Source organism: Anser brachyrhynchus (assembly GCF_964034855.1).
Source record: "Anser brachyrhynchus genome assembly, chromosome: 3".
NCBI classification, from domain to species: Eukaryota; Metazoa; Chordata; class Aves; order Anseriformes; family Anatidae; genus Anser; species Anser brachyrhynchus.
In genome coordinates, this window is record NC_137696.1 from 116606725 (window position 1) to 116629051 (window position 22327).

Consider the following 22327-nt stretch of genomic DNA (forward strand, 5'->3'; position numbering starts at 1 on the left):
GCAAAGCAGGTGATAAAATATTACTGTGTTTCCACAGGTAAGGAAACACTCTCTTAAACACTTTGCAGAAATACATATTACGATCATCACTTAAAATGTCAGAAGTGGATAGGGCTCAGCTGTGACAGCACACAGGAGCCTGCAGAGAAACTCCGCAGGATCAGAAGATTTAGCACGTTGGGTTGGACTGGTGGGCTGCCTACAGCAGCCTTCTGACCCTGGGCAGAAGCAAATTCAAATACAGGCAAAAAGCATCTTGTAAGAGACCGCTGTAGAGTTACCTGATTTCAGGAAATGATGTGGATACCACTTAGAAACTAGTGAGAAGGAGGAAGGTTGTCTGCTCTATCGTTTTGACCCCTTTATGCACCATTGAGTATCAAAGAATGCATATAGAAAGATGAGAGGGTACCTGCTGAGCTTCATCTTTGTTGCCTACCTGTGATATGCTACACTCTTAGGCCCAGATATAAGTTTATTTAGTTCATGTAGTTATGATTTACTCATCATGCTGGTAATTTCTGCCCTGAAATTTTGTCTAGCTATCATCATCTCTGAAATACTATACATATTTAGTTATAAAAATAGAAAAAAATACCTTTGGAATGATTTCTTCATTAGAGCCAGAAGTTATTTAAAACTTACATACATCAGGAGAAAAAAAGAAATCACTTCTTAATACCAGGGCTTTAAATTGTGTCCTGAAAAAATCAACTTGAAAATTTACTCATCTGCACAGTTGTCCAGTGGCAGCTGGAGGGAAAGGTTTTACTCTCATGCCTGCTATGAAAAACACAGGTGTGAGTTTTCAAGGTGGTACCTCAAATCCTCTGTGGTTTCAGTTTCTAACTCTACTTTAAAATGCACTGCATGCACATCAGCCTGTCTAGCTGATGTGGTTTGTGCAAGTTGCTCACGACTAACATATCTATCTATTTACAAGGTTAAACTAATGCCTTGGGATGTACATCTATGTACAGTTCTGCCGGTGATCAGCCATGGGATGCTGGGCAATAGCTTGTGGCTTGTCTTGAGCAATGCTCACTGATGCTCACTGCTTGTCTTGAATATCAGGTTCTTCTTAAAATGTGTTTGAAATGAGATGACCTAGATAGACTAATGTAAACTAATCAGATAAATTTGACTAATATTGGACAAACTGTTGGTAATTAAAAAAACACAGATCCCTAAATCAAGATGAAAAAGCAGAATATAATGTGCAATGCCCCCTTGGCCTTACATGCCTGAATAGAGAGCTCAGTTCCATACAACTCCAATCAAAAGAGCATTGCCTTCCATGATAGATTTAGAGGTGCTCATCGTATCTTCCACTGTTTTTAGGAGTTAAACTTTTATTTCAGTGTGAGAAAAGAACATCATTTTTTGCAAATCAAAGACAGAAAAGTAAATTACATTGTAGCTATAAAACTTCGGCTATAAAAATAAGCTATTATATAGATTTCTAAAGTACTGATTAAAAGCTGGGTGGGCAAAGTGCTCTGATTTCATCATTTCATGTGAATTCATTTATTAAATACTTATCTAATACTTTAAACAGCCATTTTTTGCTCCAAAAAATATCAGCTGCATATTTGGAGCAGTTCATGTGTGTCATGAAAATAACACCACACAGTGTCCTTACCTGAGTATTTTAGTGAGATGGGTTTTTCTACAGCAGTTCAGCCTCACAATAGAATTCTCCAAAAATTTCCTGTTTTACTTGTCAGGAAGTGGAGCTGAAGATGTGAAATGAGTTTTCAAATAAGGTAGGAAGCAAACGACAAGGCTATTGCTAGAAACCAGCAGCTGTAAATTTTAACACAGTCAAAGCATGGGATATCTGCCTTTCCTTCCAGCAGCGAGGGTACAATTCAGATCCCATTGATTTTTGATGTCAGCAGCAAAATGAAAAGCCAGTAGATGCAGAGAGGGATTTATCTCCTCTAAGTTTAGGTACCTAGCAGAGATAGGGTCCCTTTGCAGTCTGTAAAGAGAAGTCATCTGTAGGGTGCGATTCACCTGACCCGCTTTAGATGCCAACTCACAGCATGATGTTTACATGTGGGCATGTAGAAGAGAGAAGAGAGAATTAGAATAGAAGCAGATCTCAGGCCATGAGAACTCCCAAGGTGGGAATAATTCAAACGTAGAATGAAATTTGCCAGTTGGTTCCCTGGAGGTGAAATTTTATAACAACTTAGTTAATGTAAAGCTTATATTCCATTTCCATAGTGGTCTGCAGCAACTAGAAGCCTACATTGCACTGGCTTTTGATACAAATTCATTTCACAGATGCTCTTTTTGCCAGTTCTGAAGATTTTATCCTATGAGAAAACTTTCTCCTCTAAGGCATTCCAGGCACGTAATTTTGCCAACCTGTACAGCCAACAGAGAGAGGTGGTGTAGCTTTCCATCCCTGGGAATCTAACAAACCATCCTTCACTGGACTGTGGACTATATACAGTTTCCTAACTCAGGCATCAGAGTAGATTGCCTAACACTGCCTTAGCACTTTTTTCTCTGTGACGTGGATGAAATATAAACACTACACATGAAATCTGAATGTCTGCACACTTGGAATATGTTACGGTTTGAATCTAAATTCTGATGTTTAATCTCCATTCCTTGTCCTCTTACAACATCTCTTGTAAGAAGACTCATAAAATAAAATGAAAATCTACTGTCTCCAGCTTTCATTTGTGTGACAGTCTAAACACTTCTGAAATCCTCATTTCAGGTTTCTGAGTTCCCTCCTTCCCAACCTGTCCGAATTCCACAAAGGAGTCCTTCTCCTCCCTCCCTCACCCCCAGATTTCTGTAGTCCCCTGCTCTGTGAATAGGTTAAACAAACAGGGAGATTCCTCAAGGGAAGTCACAGGTTCAAGATCACAAAGGACGACCCCCTTTGGGCCAGCTGGAGGTTTTTCTTGCTATTGTGCTTATCTGTATCTTCCCTGTCATCCAGACGTTAACCTTTGACCTGGGAGCCTGCCTCCCGAAAAAGCCTTGCAGTGTTTACCTATTATGTAATGTCTGTGCTTTTGTGGAAATTCTGCAGAAACAAATGGAGGAAGTTTGCCAGTCAAACTGGTGGACAATAAATCCTGTCCTATGTAGATAGAATGGTTTACTGTCACTGTGAGTCTGCTACTGGCATCTGTCACCAAAGAAATGTTTACAAATTTCAACAGCCTGGAGTGCCAAAGTGTTCCAGTACTGAAGAGTTACACAAGATTTGTAGAATAACCATCGCCATCCTAGATAGGGGTATCCTTGTTTTGCCAGCCTGAATAAACAGCATGACTTTTCAGATAACTCATGGTCACTCATGTCCAATTTTTCTGTCTATTCATCCCATACATTCATGAATACAAGTATCTCAATGCCAGTTTGTTAGCTGTAATACTTTTTCTGCCTCAAAATATCCTTGCCAGAAGTTTAAAATCCAGGTAGGCAAGCTGCTTTCAGACCCCTTTGCTTAATTCTAGCAAGTTCATTTTTATTTTTAAGCTATGTCTTCCTATCCTTCCCTACAATCAATTTTCTTTACAGTCCCTGCTGTCTCTCCTCCTCCTATTATTTCCCCTTCAGGATAAGACTTTATACCATGTTACCTTTCTGGACAATGTCATCACAACTTCTGCTGTTTGACTGGGGCTTCTCCATGCCATCAATTGCAAGGCTGGGACAATGGAAAGATGACTTTGGATAAGAAGCAGGAGCAAACTTAATTTGAAACAGTTGGATAGACAGGTAATATAATTCTTCCTTCACAACACCCTAACCCCTGCGACTGAGTCCTTCAACTAGGGGCCCTGATCTGGTTGCCACTGAAGGGAGCTTTTCACTCTTGATTTCAATGGGAGCAGCACTAAGTCTTACAGTTCCGCTATAATTAAGTTTTCAAATCTCATTTCCTTTCAGAGGAGAGAAAACATTGTTGTGACTAAGCTTTGGATGTGGTAACAAATCCCTGGCAGGTTGATTTGTTTTAACGGACGTATTAGTTTTAAGGAAACTTTTACCATCTTTTCTGCTCTTAATCACAGCTTTTATTACAATTACAGTAATGCAACAGATGTACATGCCAAAGGCAATATGTGTATTTTTAATGAGTTGACATGCAACCTTCCTGGAGAGGAGAAACAACTTCATTTGCTCAACATTTCTCAACCATATCTAACAGTTTATTAAGGGACAAAGAGTCGATCAGAAAAATATTTACCACAAATTCAGGGACTTCACTCACTTGCAGATGAGCAGTTCCGTAGGACAGTCTCAGTTGTCATGCTAAGCTTAGCAATTCTTGCTGAAGGGTTACATTTTCTATTGTCCACAAAGAATACAAGAGAAGGCTAACAGACAATATCCGGAAAGCCCTACAATTATTAATCCATGCATGTGGTCCTGAGTCACTGGGCTGTAAAATATCATCAGTTTCCAAAGATGGAACTGAAGGGGAATTCTGCTAAGAAAGATGATATCACAAGCCCAAAGGAATGAGTTGCATCAATAACGCCTATTTGTGCAAGTTTTACAAGACATTGGCTCACAAAGACTTTCATTCTGGTATAATGAATTCAGTCAAGAAATTGATCATAGACAGAGATCACATCCTATGAGTACAAGCCCCTTTAGCCTGACTTCTTGCTGCTATTTTCCTTGCAGCTTGGACACAGATCAGACATGGGTGCAACCAGAAAATTACAGCCGGCAGACACCCCAGGACAGATGCACTAGGGAACTGAGCAGCTTGGCAAGTCAGCCTCCAACAGCAGCACTCAAAATCCACTCTTTTAAATTATTCCTGGCACTGCTGTGGTCTTGGCCAAACAGCACTCACAAACAATGTCTGGCCACGCTTTTTTTGGAGGTTAACACAGGCCAAGGACCATTTCCAATACAACTCTGGATGTAGCTACCTGTTTTGAGAGGTAGAAGTTTATCTGTGTGGACCAGAGAAGGATTCCTGGCTTGTAGAGACATGACCCCACAGACCTTCACATACCTTTCTCTGAGAATAAATTAGCAGAGGAAGAAGCCTGAACTCCTAACATACATATGACTGCATGGAAGTTTTCTCCTCGGGCATCATAAAATTACCATAAATTAACAGGAACCCAATCAGCAGACCATATGACTCCTATCAGAAGCTTCCACTATCAACCAGGAGCCTGGTTTTGTCAGGTACGGGGTACTACAATGGAGCAACTATTATTGTGGCACATTTGTGCAACATAAACAACACTGTCTGGGGTTTGACAGTAAAAACCCTCGCTGCCCATCCTGCTTTCAGTCTCTGCACAGTCCTACAAGAGAGGCTGGTACAGAGGAACACATTCACAGATATGGGCTGAGGTTAAAGGGACTCGCTGCAAGCACAGAATCACTCTGGCACATCTGTTTGGACGATTAGGAGGTAAAATTAACTGATAGAAGACAGAACACAACTGGAAATCTAGGAATGTGTTTTTACTACTATTAATGCAATCTAAACTTCCTTCTTGCTATTATTACTGTGTTAGCATGTCAATTCTAGTCCAAATTGTTTTCAACTGCTAACTTACTAAAATACCTGGAGTATAGCACAATCCATGTTCTGGTTTTCATTCTAAACTTAACATAATTTATCTGAAATTATTCCCTTTCTTAAAGCTGTTCCCGTTGCTAGAATGTGTAAAATACGCATACAGTGTGCCATATCACTGCGAGAATGTTAATCTTCTGTCTTTGCCCCAAAAAGCACTGACATTCTTCTTTGCACAAAGTAACTTCTCTGTGGTTTTGTGGGCTGAAGACCCTTTCCTAAATTTACCAATATTCCAATTCACATTACAAAATCGAGAGTTAAATCATAGCTTAAAAAAACAGATGTGAAGAACCCTTTGTGAAACTGATTATTATTTTCACTACCCAATATGAAGGAAAGGCAAAAGGTAAGAAGGGATAAATAACATAAATTTAGATTGTAAAGCAGTGGTTTAATCACACGAGATACTGTTATTAATACAGGTTAGAGTTTTCTTAACAAATATATATTCTTTTGGAAAGTATTTTATTTGTTAATTTCCCCTTAAGACTTTTTTTATTGAATTGTTTGAGATTTTCTTGTTCTTGTGGTCTTAATTGGAGAAAAGATTAGACCTGTCCTTAAAAATTAATTCATGCTTTAGTATGAAGCATTTGTGTACAAGAGTACATCGACATTTACACAACTCAATGCAAAAGTTGGTGCAATAAAAAAAAAAAAAACAATGCGCTCACCAACGCAATCCACGCTGAAGAGATTTACTGAGGTTGTTATAGAGGACTCATCACAGGTTTTCATCCCTCGCAGAGCAAAGCGCACCAGGGAAGCTTTGACGCCCTCCGGCAAGAAGGAGAGCAGGTAGACGGGCATGTACAGGACGTAGCGCAGCTTGCACAGCAGGGGTGTCATCAGCTTGCCTTGCGGGGACTGAGCCATGCGCTCTATGGTGGGAAACAGCAGCACGGAGCGCAGAACCTGCCGGGCCAAGAGAAAACCATCGTCAGCAGCGCCCCGCAGCACCACGGCCTGGCCTCGGAGGCAAAGCGGCAAGTGAGGCCCGCTCCGGTCTGCCAGGTGCGGACACATGGGCAGGCTTTGTGGCATGCCCAGGTGATTCTTGTTTTCTTAAAATGAGGCAAACAAGAAGCTGGTTATGACGTGCTGGGTTCTATCGGTCGGAATGGGATGTGTTAACTGGGAAATAAGGTGCTGGGCAGGAGAGCCCAGCGGGCCGGCCCAGCAGGAGCTGGCCCCACAAGAGGGCAGCACACAGGAGCAGACCGATATGGCAGCGAAGCACCTGGCTCTTTTAACTGTTTCCTCCGAGCAAAACAAAGAAACGCATTTAAAAATTTCCACTGCCAAGACGGTATCTTTACAGTCTGACAGCACACAGGTTTTCTGATTAGCGGTTCCACACAGGTATGCCTGGTCCGGGCATGAGAGGAAGCACACAGCCTCCTCTCTAAGGTGCATACAGCGGTACACACGACTGCCTTCTGCATGCCAAAATGAAATAGTTGTATTTTAAAACCAATGCATTATTTCATTTTATGATAACAGAATACACTGCAGCCTTAAAACAGAATGAAATTAATTAAAAAACCTACCCACACTAAGAAAAAGCAAATTGATACTCCTACTCCCTGGTATATTTCCATGTTAATATCAAACAAATATTCTCAAAGAATACCTGCCACTTTTCCCTGGAAGTATAAACATATGAGAAGAATTCATATAGGAAAATGCCTCGAAGACACACAACTGCTGTACATAGCAGAAGTATCAAGAAGGCAAAACATGAGAGATTCTGGATATTACATTTGCAGTGTGCATTTAGGTATAAATCGCTGTGCTTTGTTGGAGACTCAGCATAAACAGAAAAAGATGCAGTTATACACGTCTGGTTACTGCATATATCTTTCCACATATTACACAAATCAAATGAGTATTTTTAAAAATATGTTCAAATATTTCTCTTTACTCCCAAAGCAGAGTCAGTTCCTGCATGCCATTGCACCTGTGTGCAGCGCCATGCTCTCAGCAGCTCTCCCGGCAGAAGGCAGGGCATGCCGTGATGGGATGCTCACAAAATCTGGGCATTGTAACACAGCAAACAGGAGTAATTCAGGAAATAGCAGTAACTTGCCGCGCTGCACTTTCTACAGTACTTTAAAAGCAGACTTTGAAAGTGTTATTTGTATCGAATACAGAACTATTTTAAGAAATCCTTCTACTTTCCAGCTGATACTACTTTGGTTTTAGACAAAGAAAAATACATTCTCGGGGAAATCAGTCCTGGGCCTCTTTTTATTAAAGGCAACCAGCAGCTGAAGTATAGGAATGCAAGACTTGTACTAAATTATATGGTAGTTTCGTGATATTTCAGCTAGGAGCTGAACTCAAACTCTTGTGATCTAAAGCAGATTTGACCTGCGTTCCCAGGCACACATTAATCCTTTGACATTACAGTTTATAGATACAGGATTAGTTGCTTGGAGTGCTGTACTAACCACTGGGGGAAGTTGCTAAACCTTGGAGGCAAAAGAAAGACAAACCAAGAAAGCTGTTGCAAAGCTCTCGCATTCCTGCATTTTTAATGGCATACAAATTTAAAAGATGGTGGTAATACGGAGGGTAATTTTATTTAATTTCTTTCTTTAATCTTTGGCAGACAATAACAAAGAAATTCAAAATTTATATTTTTCAAACACTTATCAGCTATTTCTTAGTTTACTGCTAGATTCCTGAGCCAGGATTTTGAAATGTGCATTTGCCTGCTGAATTGCTTAAAGATGTAGTTCAATTTCTTTGCAATACCACTGTGGATACAACAGACTTAACGTATTTTATTATAATGACACAGATGTTTGTAAAAGCCATATGAAATAAGTGAATTACAATTATACAGGTAAAATGAAGGAAAAAAAAAGATTCTAACACTCAACATCAGTTAAAACCATTTTTGTCTTGTCAAATGCCAGGATCTCATCTAGTTGCAATTTACACCAGCTGAAATCACATAGATGGCACACAATTATATTCATGTTACAACTTCCAGAATTATTATATAACTAGTCATTCTGTAGATGGAGGGCATTATCTGTTACAAAGCATCGGGTATTCACAGCTACAAATGCCATGCTGTGTATCATTAAGTAATGTGCAAAGGCAAACAACCCCTTTGTTTATGGAAATCCTTCTCACACATAATGATAGAAATTTCTTATGATGGCAATAAATCAAAATACAAAAAGTGTTACAGATAACTAGGGCGAGAAATCCAAATCTCCTGGTTCAAATTATCCCTGATTCAAAGTCTAGGGATATTTATTGGTTAAGCACTTGGGAAGGCAGAGAGCTGGCTAATCAGAGGCACTAGTCACAGAGACTTGAATGGATGTGGGGACTTCTACAAGTCAACCAGTGAACCTACAGGCAAACATGCCCCATGCCCATGATGATTTGCTGAGAACTGTAGGTCGTATCACTTACCCTTTCTGTGCTTTGGTCAGCCTGCTAAAAACAGTGCATATATTCCTACATTATACTGAAATTGTCACTGCTGATTGTTTTGACAATAAACAATATTTGTAAAATGTTTTTTAACTTGCTTACCAGTTATTTACTTGACATGCTACTGAAGTGCAAGACTTCAGCCCCCAGGATAATGCCTACATTCACAGTTAAAGTTCAACGCATAAGGCATGGTTTCTCTTTTGTCTTGTCAGCAGTCAGCTTCTTCTATTTCCATTATCTACTTCTAACTCTTTACATTACACAGACCTCAAGACCTCAGTGGTTCAAGGGATGGTAATACGATGCAGCATCTCACAAATTTTTGTGGTTTAGATCTTGTTAACAACAAAAAAAAGGAACATTATCCACTATTATATTCCTTTTTGTCACTGTTTATATACTTTGGTGTCTAGAGCTATCAATTTTCAGGTACGTATAGTCTGCACAGCAAGTTTTACATGACAGAGAGAAGAGAAAGTACTTATTTCAAAGGAAAAGTGAGTCCTCGAAAGAATGATGTTGACCAAGGAGCTTTGGTTAAGTGGGATCTCTAAATGAGTATGATTTGCTCCATGTCATCACTGCTTCATGCAAATATTGAAGAACAAAACACAGGTTTCCTCCAAACTACCTATGTAAAGAACTCATGCACATTCCTGTACTTCTGGGCTTTCTATCAAGATTTTAATCTATTTAAAACAAGGTGGTGGTATAAAAGCTAAGAGCTATCACAGAAGGAGGATATCCAAGTAACTAACTCTGAAGGGAGCTTGGGCACTAGTCTGAATTCTAACATCCAGCATTTGCACTCAAATCAGAAAAAAGTCCTATTTGTAGAGTCATTCACTTTCTAGATGTGAGCATGTGAAGCATGGGACAAGACATCCACATTCAGACAACTGCTATGACACTCAGAGCCCGCTTTTTCCTAAGGAAACCAGAGCTGAAACTCAAGTCAGGACATCCACAAGCCCAGGACTCTGCCCAGAGCAGGCTATACAGCAACAACTGAGTCTACTCAAGTTTTTAGTGCATAATGGATATTTCAATGTTTTGGGATTTGCAAAAACAGTTGGAAATCTTTTGTTTTGATTAAAATGAGAACAGAGAACAAAACATTAAACAATGAAATTTACAAAAAATTGCTGTTTATCACTGCACAATTTATTAGTCTTGACCACACAAACAAAGGATTTTTGTAAAATGTTTAAACAGTTTCTATATAAAGACACTGAAAGTATGAAGATCAGATCCAGCCAAAAAAACAGACTAATATTTTTCATTAATGCCTTCAACTGAAAGAGTTGAAATACATTTGGCAGCTATGATTTCAAGTTTGAGTGGGTAATGCTACTTGTTTTAGGGATTGGTAAATGACGATATTGAGGATATAACACCTCACAAACAAATAGCTGCCACTTACAATCAGCATTTAAAAGAGTGACATGATTTTCAGACCTGTTAACTCCTGTGAAGTCAATGAGCGGAGCTCAATGCCTCTGAAATCAGGCAGCTTTGATTACGCATAAGAAATGCTGGCTACAAACTCAGGCACCTGAGATTATGTGGGCATTTAAAATGAGCCAGGAGAGAGCTGTGCCACCTTGTAGCTTGATCTTAATATATAATGCCATATTACTAAGAGAAAAAAAATGAGACAGAAGAGCAGGCAGGAAGTGAGAAGCCTGATAGGAATGACAAAAAGGAACAGGAGCCATTTTAAAGATTTTGTGGGTTTTTTGTTCAGAAGAGATCCCAAGCAGATGAATCCATTAATTGCAGACAGGCTTTGTCGATCACACATCTTGGCTCCCAATGGACAGGTTGTCCCTGCCCACGACACCTCTTGATCATGTTCAGATTTCTCTGCGAAAGCTGTAAAATAACAAAACTCTGACCCACTGAAGAAAATATTTCTCCGACACTATCAGAAACCAAAACTTCTTCAAAACTAACCCGCTGGTTCACTGTGCTTTAGTGGCACAATCGATGGTCACTGGAGGCTTGTTCTGACTTTTGAGCGGGGAAGGTTTTGGAAAGTATTTGCTGCTGCTGAATAATCTGTTCTTTCCTCACTGGGGGTGTAGGAACGGTTAATGCAATAACCACCAACAAAAAGAACTCAAGGTTTGGATTCCACGCCCGTTACGCAACTCACAGCCCACAGCAACTCCAGAGATGAAATCAGCTGGCAGAAGCAGGAAGCAATCTATTATTTTTTATAAGCGAGCCATCGCGCTGACCCATGGTAAGTACCGAAGCATCCAAGTATGGCTCTGCAGCCACACACCCCTGACCCGTATCGATAGCACCAGGATGTGGAAAGGAGGCTTGATTTCGTATCACAGGGCTGGGAAGAAAGTAAGCGAGGAAGTTTTACTTTAAAATCCTTCAGAAAAACAAGGAAAAGTAAAAAAGTTTCTCTGTCAAAAGTAACACTTCTTTTGATATATCTGGTTCATCCCATGTATTAGTTTATTATTCCTCTGTTGTGTTGGCAAAAGAAAAGCTATTATCTGTCAGGTGAAACCTAGTAAATTTTTCAAAGCTAACATAATGATGCACTTAATGGTAATCTACAGTCTACCCTTGACACGGAGTGCCACATTAATCACAATTTCTTTTACTCAGTATGCAGAAACCTGTAGGCAAAACAACTCGGGTCAGGGAAGCGTACCCTGCTTTATTAACACAGCTGTGCTGAGAAGATTTCCAAGAAAACGCGCAGGACAAAACAGCCGGCATTTGCTTACACTTTCCTCGCACAAAACAGGACTTTCTAGGCTTGCCATCTTGCTTTGCTCAGTCCCTTTTCTAAACACACTCCTCTATTCAGTTTTTCCTTTGCACACACTGTCAAAAAGAAATTATATTTTAAAATCTTTAAGAGTTTCTTCTTCAGCTGCTCATTTCGAGATGCCATTTTGTTTCTTGCATGAGCACACTGTGTCTCAGCTTGATATACAAAAAAACAAATGATTTCATGACAGAAAAAGAACGAAAGAATGTACAGAAGTTACAAAAAACCTATTTCACTCCTGCTGTGAAGCAATCCCATATTATGTTCACTTTCTTCTATTTTACCTTCTAGATGTCCTGTAATCCCAAATGAATGTTTGGGGATATTAACTATGCAACACAACAAATATCTCAAACACAGCTGATAGACAATACTATCCCTGGAAATTTCAAAGTGCTTTATAAGAACTAAGTCCCCCAGAGACGTCTTACCATACTTTTTTTAAGGATGAATAAACTGAAATTCAAAGTTAGATGACTCCACATACAAATTTATACTGTTAAGGCAGGAAGATTAAAAGAAAACTCTATAGCAATTCATAAACACCTGCTCTAAGCAAAACTTACTTTTCGCAGTAACCAAATTGTTTCTGCAAAACAGTTGAAGTGGTAAAAAAAAATGTGAATGCCCAACATTTTGTAGAAGAGTTGAAGAGTTTGCATTTTTTTTTTACCATGAATGTCTTTGTAGATTAGTTAGTAGCTGTTGAGTTCAAAAGTCTTCTATTAACATCTTCTGTAGTTTACAGACTACAAATCCCCCTTGAATTTTCTTATTTTATTTTAACTTATCTACAGTTTCTATTTATTAGTGCCCAAATTTTCACTTTGGCACCAGATTAATTTATTTTTTTCTATTCCTTCCATTGCGTATCTCTCATTGTGTTATGTATAATCCCTATGACAACGTGACAGAAAGAAGGATTTTTTTTTTGGAATTTTTAAAAGAAAATCCTTTGAATATGAAGAGCATAATTTGCTCCCTGCAGAGTTTAATTTGTTTTCCAAACAAAAGCACAGTTAGTGTAAGCAAGTCCTTGCGAATGCTATTAAAACTCTCAATGATACACTTACATTTTTTCTGACGGATTCAAGGAATTCTTGCTCCCTAGGATAAGCAAACTTTTTGAGTGCCCCCAACAGCATCATGGCAATGTTTGCCACTCTACTTTAGTAAAGGGTATTCAAGCTTTCATAGTCTGAGAACAGACCGGATCAATACTCTTGATCACAACCCCTTCCAGTAAGAGTTTTCACAGGTTTACCTAGGATACGGCCGAGGACTGAGTTCTTCAAGCGCGACAACAGAAGCAGGGCTCTGAATGCACGAGAAGGATGCACAGACACACTAAGGCACAATTTCTCTCACAGTATCTGAGGTTCAGTTGGGCAGAACTATTTAATGCCATCTTTAAAGCGAACAATGCTCCACTCTGCTTTTTTTTATCTAGGTAAGAGCACAGTAGTCTGAATGCAACAGGGTAACAGCAGAGAGCAATGTGTTCAAGATGCACAACACTACTTGCAAAGTAAGGTGTTTTTTTTTTTTCTCTTCTGCTTTTATACAGACATGTGAATCCAAACAACAGTGCCTAAGACACAAAACACTAGAATATCAACATCAAATATCCTTTTAAGGACTAAGCATAAGCACATGCAAGCAGTCCATAAGATTCATTTACCAAATAAACTTTTGAGTGAATTTTGCTTGACAACGTCTCTGCTGCTAGCTATGAGATGTAGTTACTGTCTTTGGCACATGCCAAGTCCAACACACCCCACGTATACATACTGCCCAGGTACACCCTTCCCATTCTTCGCTGAATAAATATGGCAGAACCTAAAGATCCCCATCCAGCACAACGGTTCCATGAATATTAGTCACATCTTACACTAAAAGTACGACTTCATAATAAGACACAGTAAAGCATGCTTATAAGCACAGAGCTGAGTTATGGCAAGAACACAAGTACAACAAACATTTTTCTTTATGGTATCAGTACAGAAATAACCTAAGATTTATCATACAAGAAGCAATGATTAATGATTATTCTGCATATTTATCCCCATGTATGCCTTCTATAAATATTTCTAAAACTTCAATACTTCTTCAACTTCTAAAAGTTGAAACCAGTAGAAACATTTTTCATTGCCTACATTTGTGGCTCCCAGTTTATATCATGCTCTCAGTACTGGTAAACTAAACTGGGCTGGGACCAATGCTCCAGAACTGAAACTGTTTTATTACCTTCTTTGGTATGCTTTTGGCCAAAGCCAGGTAGCCCCTTCCCTCATGATGTCTGTGTACACGTTAGAAAATAGCACAGACCAGGAACTGCTCTCAATAGAAGATATGTATGAAGCAATTGTTTGTGGCTGGGGGGAAAGAAGAAGGCTTGACTATTTGAATAGAAGCTCCATTTTGACACTTACTGTCAAAATGCCACAGGATGTGCCCTGGTTTCTTCTATTTATTAGCACAGAAAAATAATTTAAACACTAGTTTTAGCATACCTATTTCATTTAGTCAGATGTACCCCACACAGTTCAAAGGGATTTAATAACTGATCTTGTATAAGTGAGATTCTACACACACTGTATGTCATCCCTGGCAATTATATAGAGATCCTCCCTTCTATTATCATGAGATCATTCATCAGAATGGGAAGAACCACCAGTCACTAACTCCACATATATTTCCCTACATACATATTCATGACGTGCTGAAATCTCACCATAAAATATTATGAACATGAACGAGAAGAAAACTTCATCCTTTTCAGAGTTAATTTTGGCTTAGTTTCATCCATGTTCATTAGTGGCCCTTAACTCGGGTGCCTAAATTAGCAGTTAAATCATCTGAGACTCCCAACTGAAGTCAGTTTACAGTCATAAACAGATATGCAGAAAATGTCAGATGAACTGAAATCAGTGTAGTACAATCTTCTGCTTCCTGCTAATGATACAGAGGACCTAAAGCTTCAAATTCGGTGCTTCGTGACACAGAACAAGGTGAGACCCTTCCACAGAACCACAGAATGGTTTGGTTGGAAGGGACCTTTAAGATCATCCCATTCCAACTCCCCAACCATGGTGGAAACAACACAGCATACTTTTCAATTAGTATTTTGGGGGGAAGCAAATGCTATTGTAATGCAATATCTTAGAAAGTGTTCTCCAAAAAGGCTCACTCATAGCACTGTATTGTTTCCAGCACTGAAAACGCTGTGCAGATTTACTGATGTCACTTCATATGACACGTACAGTATCTATAAAGTGTATGCCAAGACAAAAAATGCATGTTAGCACCATCAACATCAGCGCATGATGACTGTGACAGCACTGTGAAACTACACTGCTGCTCTGTGTTCTAGGCTACCCCTGACATTGAAGCAGATTAGCTATATCATAACTTCCACTGTCAAATACAGATAAACTTGTATAATGCTTTCCCATTACTTTTTAGTCAAGCAAAGTCTGCATTTGCACCAAATGACCTTGATGTTGGACTGCTTAGAAATCAGAAACATACTCTGCATATGCTCAGTGCTTGCAAATATGGTCTTCAAATTACAGATGCGGTAGAAGAAGAAAAACTAGAAGAATTTCACAATGGCTGCCACTACCTTTCTTTTGTAGCTAGATTTCAGTTTCCAATGAATGTCAAACTGTCTCAGAATGCCAAACTGGCTTTCTGAGATCCAAACTGGTTATCTGCTTCAAGATAGTTAGGCGGTTTTTCCGAGCAGAAGTACAGAAAAAAAAAGCAAACAAATGCAAAAAAATAGGAAGAAGCAGTACAATAATGAGGTTTTGTAAAGCTAAATTTGGTGTTTTAATTACTCAGCTCATAGAACAAACTCAAAACTACTGCTATCTTTAAATATGTCCAGGAAAAATAATTCAGAGCATGAACAAGTAGGAAAAAAGTTGGCAAGTAATGCAGCTGAAGGGACACATGAGGGATTGTGAAGAGCTGATGATTTGCAAGTTTGCAATATGATACAGTGAGGAGAGAGATACAAGAGAGAGAGAAGCTTAGCAAGTTAATGTTACATATAGTGAGGAAGCACATCACAAATACCCCAGGAAGCTCTGTCTCCCTGGGAGACAAGTAAGATTGTATTCTGTGCTCTACATCCTAAAAAGAAATGTTTCAACTAAAGCCAGCCACGAATAAAGCCTAAAATCAATGGAGAGCTTCGATGATAATTTTTTCTAAAGGAAGATATGTTTATGCAGAGGAATATGAATAACTTGGCAAAATGGGAGCAAAGAGGGAATGGAGTGGTGGAACATAACTACTGATTTTTAAGGGCTATAAATGTGAAGGATGAGAAAATATTTTGGGTGGGACTAGTGACATAAATAGATGTGATGGAAAGAAAGAAAAAAAAAAATCAAATGCACCATGTTCTGAATTCACCTGACAACAGACTGTGCAGCCCACAGAGCAAACACATCAGGAAATGCATTTATGGTAAACAAAGTATACCAACATGGCACTTACTTTCGACTATCTACTTTACCTTTTCAGGAGGGGAAAAAAAAAACACAACACAAATGTTATTTGCAAAGTTTTTAACCCTTCTCAGAAAAATTCAGAATGAAACATGAAGTTGAGAACACTAGTGAAAATATTTCACTTTAATTAAAAGAATCATGTTAATGAAATGAACTGTTTTAAACACTCCAGCACAAGATGGACTAAACCCAGTCCATAACCACTCTGCATTTCCTTGCTGTCTTGCCATAAGAAACCCGCTAACAACCAATGACAAATTTATGATGCTTTGCAAAAAGACCCAACCCTTTAAAACCCACGATATAGCACAGGATGAGAAGATGGCAGACTCACAGCACTATCACTGGCATGGGCCCCCCTTTCTGATATGGAAGTCATTAAATTAAAATATTCAGAAAATCCCAGGAATTTATTTTTTTTTTTTTTAGCCACCAGAAAATGCTGCCAAAGAAAATCACAGAGATTAGTGCTGATGGAGAATTCCTTTCCTCCCATAATTTAGGTTCCTCATTATCCTTGTAGGCTTTCCCTCTACCTATTTCAGTCTGAATTCCTCTTTCTTGAACACGGTTGGCTAGAAATTACACTGCACAGTAGTATGAATGCTTTCCTGTCCTATAAACTGTATTATGCCAAGCTAAAATGCAGGTGAGTTCTCTCCGTGGTGACATTCATCTTCATAAAATCACTGATGGAAATCCTTAGCCCTCTACTGTGCACTTTGTTACTCCATTGAGAAAAGCAGGCTTTTCTTAAACCCCACCTGTGCAAATATGACTCACAAGATGTATAAGAAACAGCAAATACACAGAATACGAAGATACCATTTTTAAGTCTCTCTCCTGAACACCTAAACTTTTAATTCTTACAATATGTGTCTGAGAGATGAGGCTGCCCCCTCAAAGTGCTATGCTGACACGGCTGTCTTCACAGCCCTCTCCCTCTTGTTCCTTGGCCAGGTTGTCACTCAAAGGTCAAACTAGAGCCCCGTCAGCAAGAGCTGAGGCTGGGGAGAAGTAGTAGCCAAGCCCCAATCAATGCCTCCTCTAGAGATCTGCAAAGCAAAGCAACTTAAAATTCATAACATACTTTAACAAAACAATATTGCTTTCATATTGTATTGCATCACACCCTCGGCTCAGGTTGGCTGTGTGACAAGGGCTGTTTCCTATTGGAGGGCTGTTTTCCGTTTATCTTAGTCTGATGTCAGGGATGTCTCTGCCTCTTGGCATCCGATGTACTCTCCTTTGTTCATACTTAACTTCATGTTTTTATAGATAAAATTACTTACGGTGTAGTCTAACAGATTGGAGTCTGAATTCAATTCATATACTGGATTTGAACAAAAGAGGCAAAATGAGAATTATCAGCGTGTGATAGAGACCACCCTTGTTTCTCTGGGACCACAGGTACAACCCTTGTAGACCCCTTCGCACATCTGTAAAACTTCATGACTATACGGACCCTAAGGGAGCTGGTCAACCTGTGTCAGACACATCTCCAACGCTTTGAAATACAACAGAGAGATTTTAGAACTTTGGGGAGTTTTGTTCTGAGAGCCTATTACTACAACAGGCTGGATTCAGTGTAACACAAATTCAAACAACCATACAGTGGAATTTTTACCTCAGTCTATTTCTGTTTGGACATACACATAAAGCATTAACTATATGGATTCTTCAGGAAACAGTATACATACATATATCCATACATATATGTGTTGTTTCCAAATACTTCAACAGCATTAACATCCTTCAAGATAGAGAGTAATGAAAGGTACAGATGATGCTGATATTTGTTTTGTGCCCTTGCGCATAATCTTCACACTTTCACAGTATTTTGCTGTGATACTGAGGTAAAGCATAAAGACCTATTAACTGTTTTTCAAAGGAAAGATTAAACTGTTGTAAGGACAATGCTGTCCTTAGTGATATTAGACACATTCTTTTTTGTAAATTCCCAATTAAATATATGTGAGCCGAACAACAATTAACGAAATTTAAGGGTAAACCTTCTTTTTGAGTATGTTGATTCATAATTTCCCAACCATCAGATTTCTTGTACCATCCTAAGTAGTGCAGTGTGACACAACAGATTACGGCAAACTCACTTTTCCGTTTCCCCACCCTACAGACTCATTCACAAAGCCAAGTTTTTTCCTTACTTTTCATGACTTAATCAGAAAAATATTGTTAGAAACAACTTAAGGAGCATGCCCTGCTTTCATATTCTGTCCCTGGTATATTTTTTGCCTAAGGTACGTCACCATTTCTGGGAGAAGTTAGTCTAAGGCATTCTTTTAGCTGTAGCACAAACAACAGCCAAGAATAGCCATGCTATTCCTTACTAATAAAATGCAGGAGCAAAATGAATATACCAACGCACCTCGTAGGCACCTAACCTGTGTTGTACTTTTACAGACTATTCTGGAAAAAGAAGATGGGAATAATTTAAGGTATAAATAGATGCTAACTCTTAGCTGATGCTGCTCAATGGTAGGAAAACACACAAACTCAACTTTCCACTAGATGGAAAATGTCAGAACTCCCCCATGCAAACAAACAGAAGTACAGCCAATTTGTTGGCTGCTGCAGAAATTATCCTCAACTCAGCAGTGCATCTAGTACTGTTTTATTTCTACTCTATGTAGCAAAAATAGAAGAATTTAGCAGGAAAAGCAATTAGTAGGATGTATTGAAATCAAAGTTAATCTATCTGCTCCACACCATTTTAAATATTGTATTCTCCCAGTCTGTTGGTCTATTACTCTTTATATTCAACATATACAGTATTACAATAAAAATTACTATGCCTTCTTTCAACTTCTAAATTTGACCCATGGTGTTCAAATATATACAGTGCATACACTTTTCAAATGAATGAAAACTTAGGTTTATTTTTTTACTATTTGCTTTCAGATTCTACCTGATGATATAAATAGTAAGCAATATTCTCAGATGTTTGAAATGCTCTACAGTGATCATAAGGCCTTCCATGTCCTGGCACTGTCTTTACTTAACATACACTATTCAATTTTATTTGAACTTTGTCTTAATACCTCAAGCCTCCAGTGCTTCCTGGCAGTTCCACCTGGATGGAAGCAAAATTCAAGGACCAGCATTTTTTTAATGGATTTGTATTTCAAACTGCTGTAGTCTTCAGTGCAATGATGAACACAGTGCTGGGTACGATGATCACATCCAAACGTATGTAGGCCTGAGCGTCATTTGCAGCAAGGTGAGGTGCGACTAAATTTATGCTTACTTTAAGGCCACTTTCCACTGACTTAGTATAAATTTGATTCTGGGCCCTATATAGTGGAATCCTGTGACTGAACTCATTGCACCAGCCGTATGAAGAGTCCTTTTAAGATGTGAATTGCAGTCAGGCTTCTACAGTATTAATTTGCATAATATTATTGGGAATATACTAAAACCTGTTCTACAAAGTTTAATAATGGAAGAACTAAAATGGCATAAAAATAACTCAGAGCATATTTTTCAATAGCAAGAAAGTGAGAGGCATGGAAATCTTGACATTATGTAACTTCCACTGCTAAATTAAGAAATTACCTTTGCCACCAGTGTAGCTGGTCACAAGCAGAATAACTGGAGAGGCAGAGCCCTAAAGAGCCCAACAGGCCAGTGAATGCTACTGGTCCTATGTGAGTCCTCCTACTGTAAGGCCATGAGTGTGACCCTGGTCTTGTCAAAACCAGTGGCAAAATTTCCATCAACGTAATTCTGCCACCTTAAAAATTCTGATTAAAGGATTTATTTATTTTATTAAATACGACTGTTCACAGCCTATATAGGTCTCACCACAGCCATGATAGTCTCAGCCCAAGAGACTAAGATTCTCTCTGTCTGTTCTTGTATAGACAGATGAAGACAAAGGCTGCCCTAAAACACTCACCATGATAGTTACAGAATATCTTCTTGGATTGAGAAGTAATTTGAGACTTTTGACAATTCTATTTTAAACCAATAAGCTTTCAGTTGTATCTTGTTTTCTTGGTTGCAGGTTCCTCTCTCAAAAGGTTGTTGGTATCTTCTCTAACACCGGCCTTCCACTGCTGAAACCTTTTTAATGACGGCAGGAGAGGGACCATCCATACTTCATCTTACAAGTGGGTCATGTCACAAGAAAATATGATCTGTTGTTTCACATTACTTGAAATATTTTCCAATACGAAGTACTCCCAGCATTTTCCCAGCCAAAGTCCAGAATTCTGCTAAACATACAAAAGACAAGAACTCTGAAGTGTTCTCTACAAACACTACAAACCACTTCTCAACAGGTCAGCTCTACATACTGACCTATTTGCAAATTATTCAAAATATTAAATATATCAAATACACAGACTGTTTATTATATTTACATGTCTCTCAGAGCTGAAATGCAAATGAATACACTGAACTACAAATATTTGGGTAACTGAAGACTTGCCCAAAATGTTAAAAAAAAAGAAGAAGAGGAAAAAGCAAAAAAGAAGAAAAGCAAAGGCAAAAACAAAAGAAAAAAAAAAGAAGAAGGAAAAGAAAGAGAGAAAGAAAGAGAAAAAGAAAAGGAAAAAGAAAGAGAAAGAAAAAAAGAAAAAGAAAAAGAAAAAGAAAAAGAAAAAGAAAAAGAAAAAGAAAAAGAAAAAGAAAAAGAAAAAGAAAAAGAAAAAGAAAAAGAAAAAGAAAAAGAAAAAGAAAAAGAAAAAGAAAAAGAAAAAGAAAAAGAAAAAGAAAAAGAAAAAGAAAAAGAAAAAGAAAAAGAAAAAGAAAAAGAAAAAGAAAAAGAAAAAGAAAAAGAAAAAGAAAAAGAAAAAGAGAAAAAGCCTTTTTATGGGTTAAGGTAATAATGAGAAAACTGTTCTCCCAAAAAGCTGTATCTTATTGTTGGACAGAAAATAGTTTAATAGAGAAAATATTCATTGACATAGCAGTATTTTACATTGAGAATTAAGCCCCATCAAAGTGGGCAGTATCATTCCATCTACAAGGGAAGTGCCAAAGGAGACAGCCAAAATTTGCAACGGTGTGATAATACCAGCAGGGATGGATTTGTTGCTATTATGATTAAAGCATATAAACAGAAGAAGATTAGGAGGGGTGAGAGTGAAGAGAGAGGAAGAATAGTTTATTGGTTGGAAGAAGGGCAGGGAGAAGCTTATGTTGGAATGCAGTGTCACAGTTACACACCATAAAGCTTTCAGTTGCTCCCATTACATGAATGTCGGAGTGCAGCTGCCACTTTCCAGGAGAAATTCTTTCCATTTTCATGTTGGAAGTACAGGGTGGGATTATTTTTCAGTGTAGCACTCCCATGAGACCACTGCATTGCATCTGCAGGTACCCTTACAGTACATGGACCAGTAAATGTGATCCTTACAAATATGACCTGGGAAACTTACCACTTCTGATGAACCTTAAAGTGTGCAATGAAGAGATGGCTCAACACAAAGAAGGTATTAAGAATCAGATTCTCCTCTGTCTTGAACCAACAGTTCTCACAGCCATCAGTGTATACCCATACCTACTAATAAATCTCAATGACAATGCATTTAAGGAAAAGTGGCTGAACAAGGTAAATGAGAAACCAGCCTTAAAACTATAATCTCATTTTGCTGATGAGAATGGAAGGCCATGACTTTCCAACTGTGCCTCGACATCCTTGGACTTCTATTTTTAATACTCCACTTCCAACACTGAAGGGGTGTACATCACCACTCCCTGAAGTCAGGCCTCAGAAGGCATCCTGTCAACTCAAGCCTGTAGTCCTGCTTGGCCAGAAGGATTACTAGAGGGACAAGGAAAAACAAGGTAAGATTTAATACTGGAAGGAGTTCGGCCCATTATCATTTTAACCATCTTTAAGTTGCTTATTTAATGATGTACTGGGGAGTAAGAAGAGCAGACCAAGTGCTGACTTGCTAAACCAGTGAAAAACAGAAGTGAGACAGGAAC

General features: G+C 38.6%; 1 protein-coding gene across 2 annotated transcripts in view; it reads right to left on the reverse strand.

Moving 5' to 3' along the window:
* The window catches only part of LDAH (lipid droplet associated hydrolase), a 120742-nt gene that overhangs the window by 30568 nt on the left and 67847 nt on the right, over window positions 1-22327 (reverse strand). For both annotated transcript variants that reach the window (XM_080586039.1, XM_080586040.1), the window contains one exon: window positions 6265-6505. In XM_080586039.1, the coding sequence (XP_080442165.1) occupies window positions 6265-6505 (241 nt within the window). The remainder of the gene's footprint in view (window positions 1-6264; window positions 6506-22327) is intronic.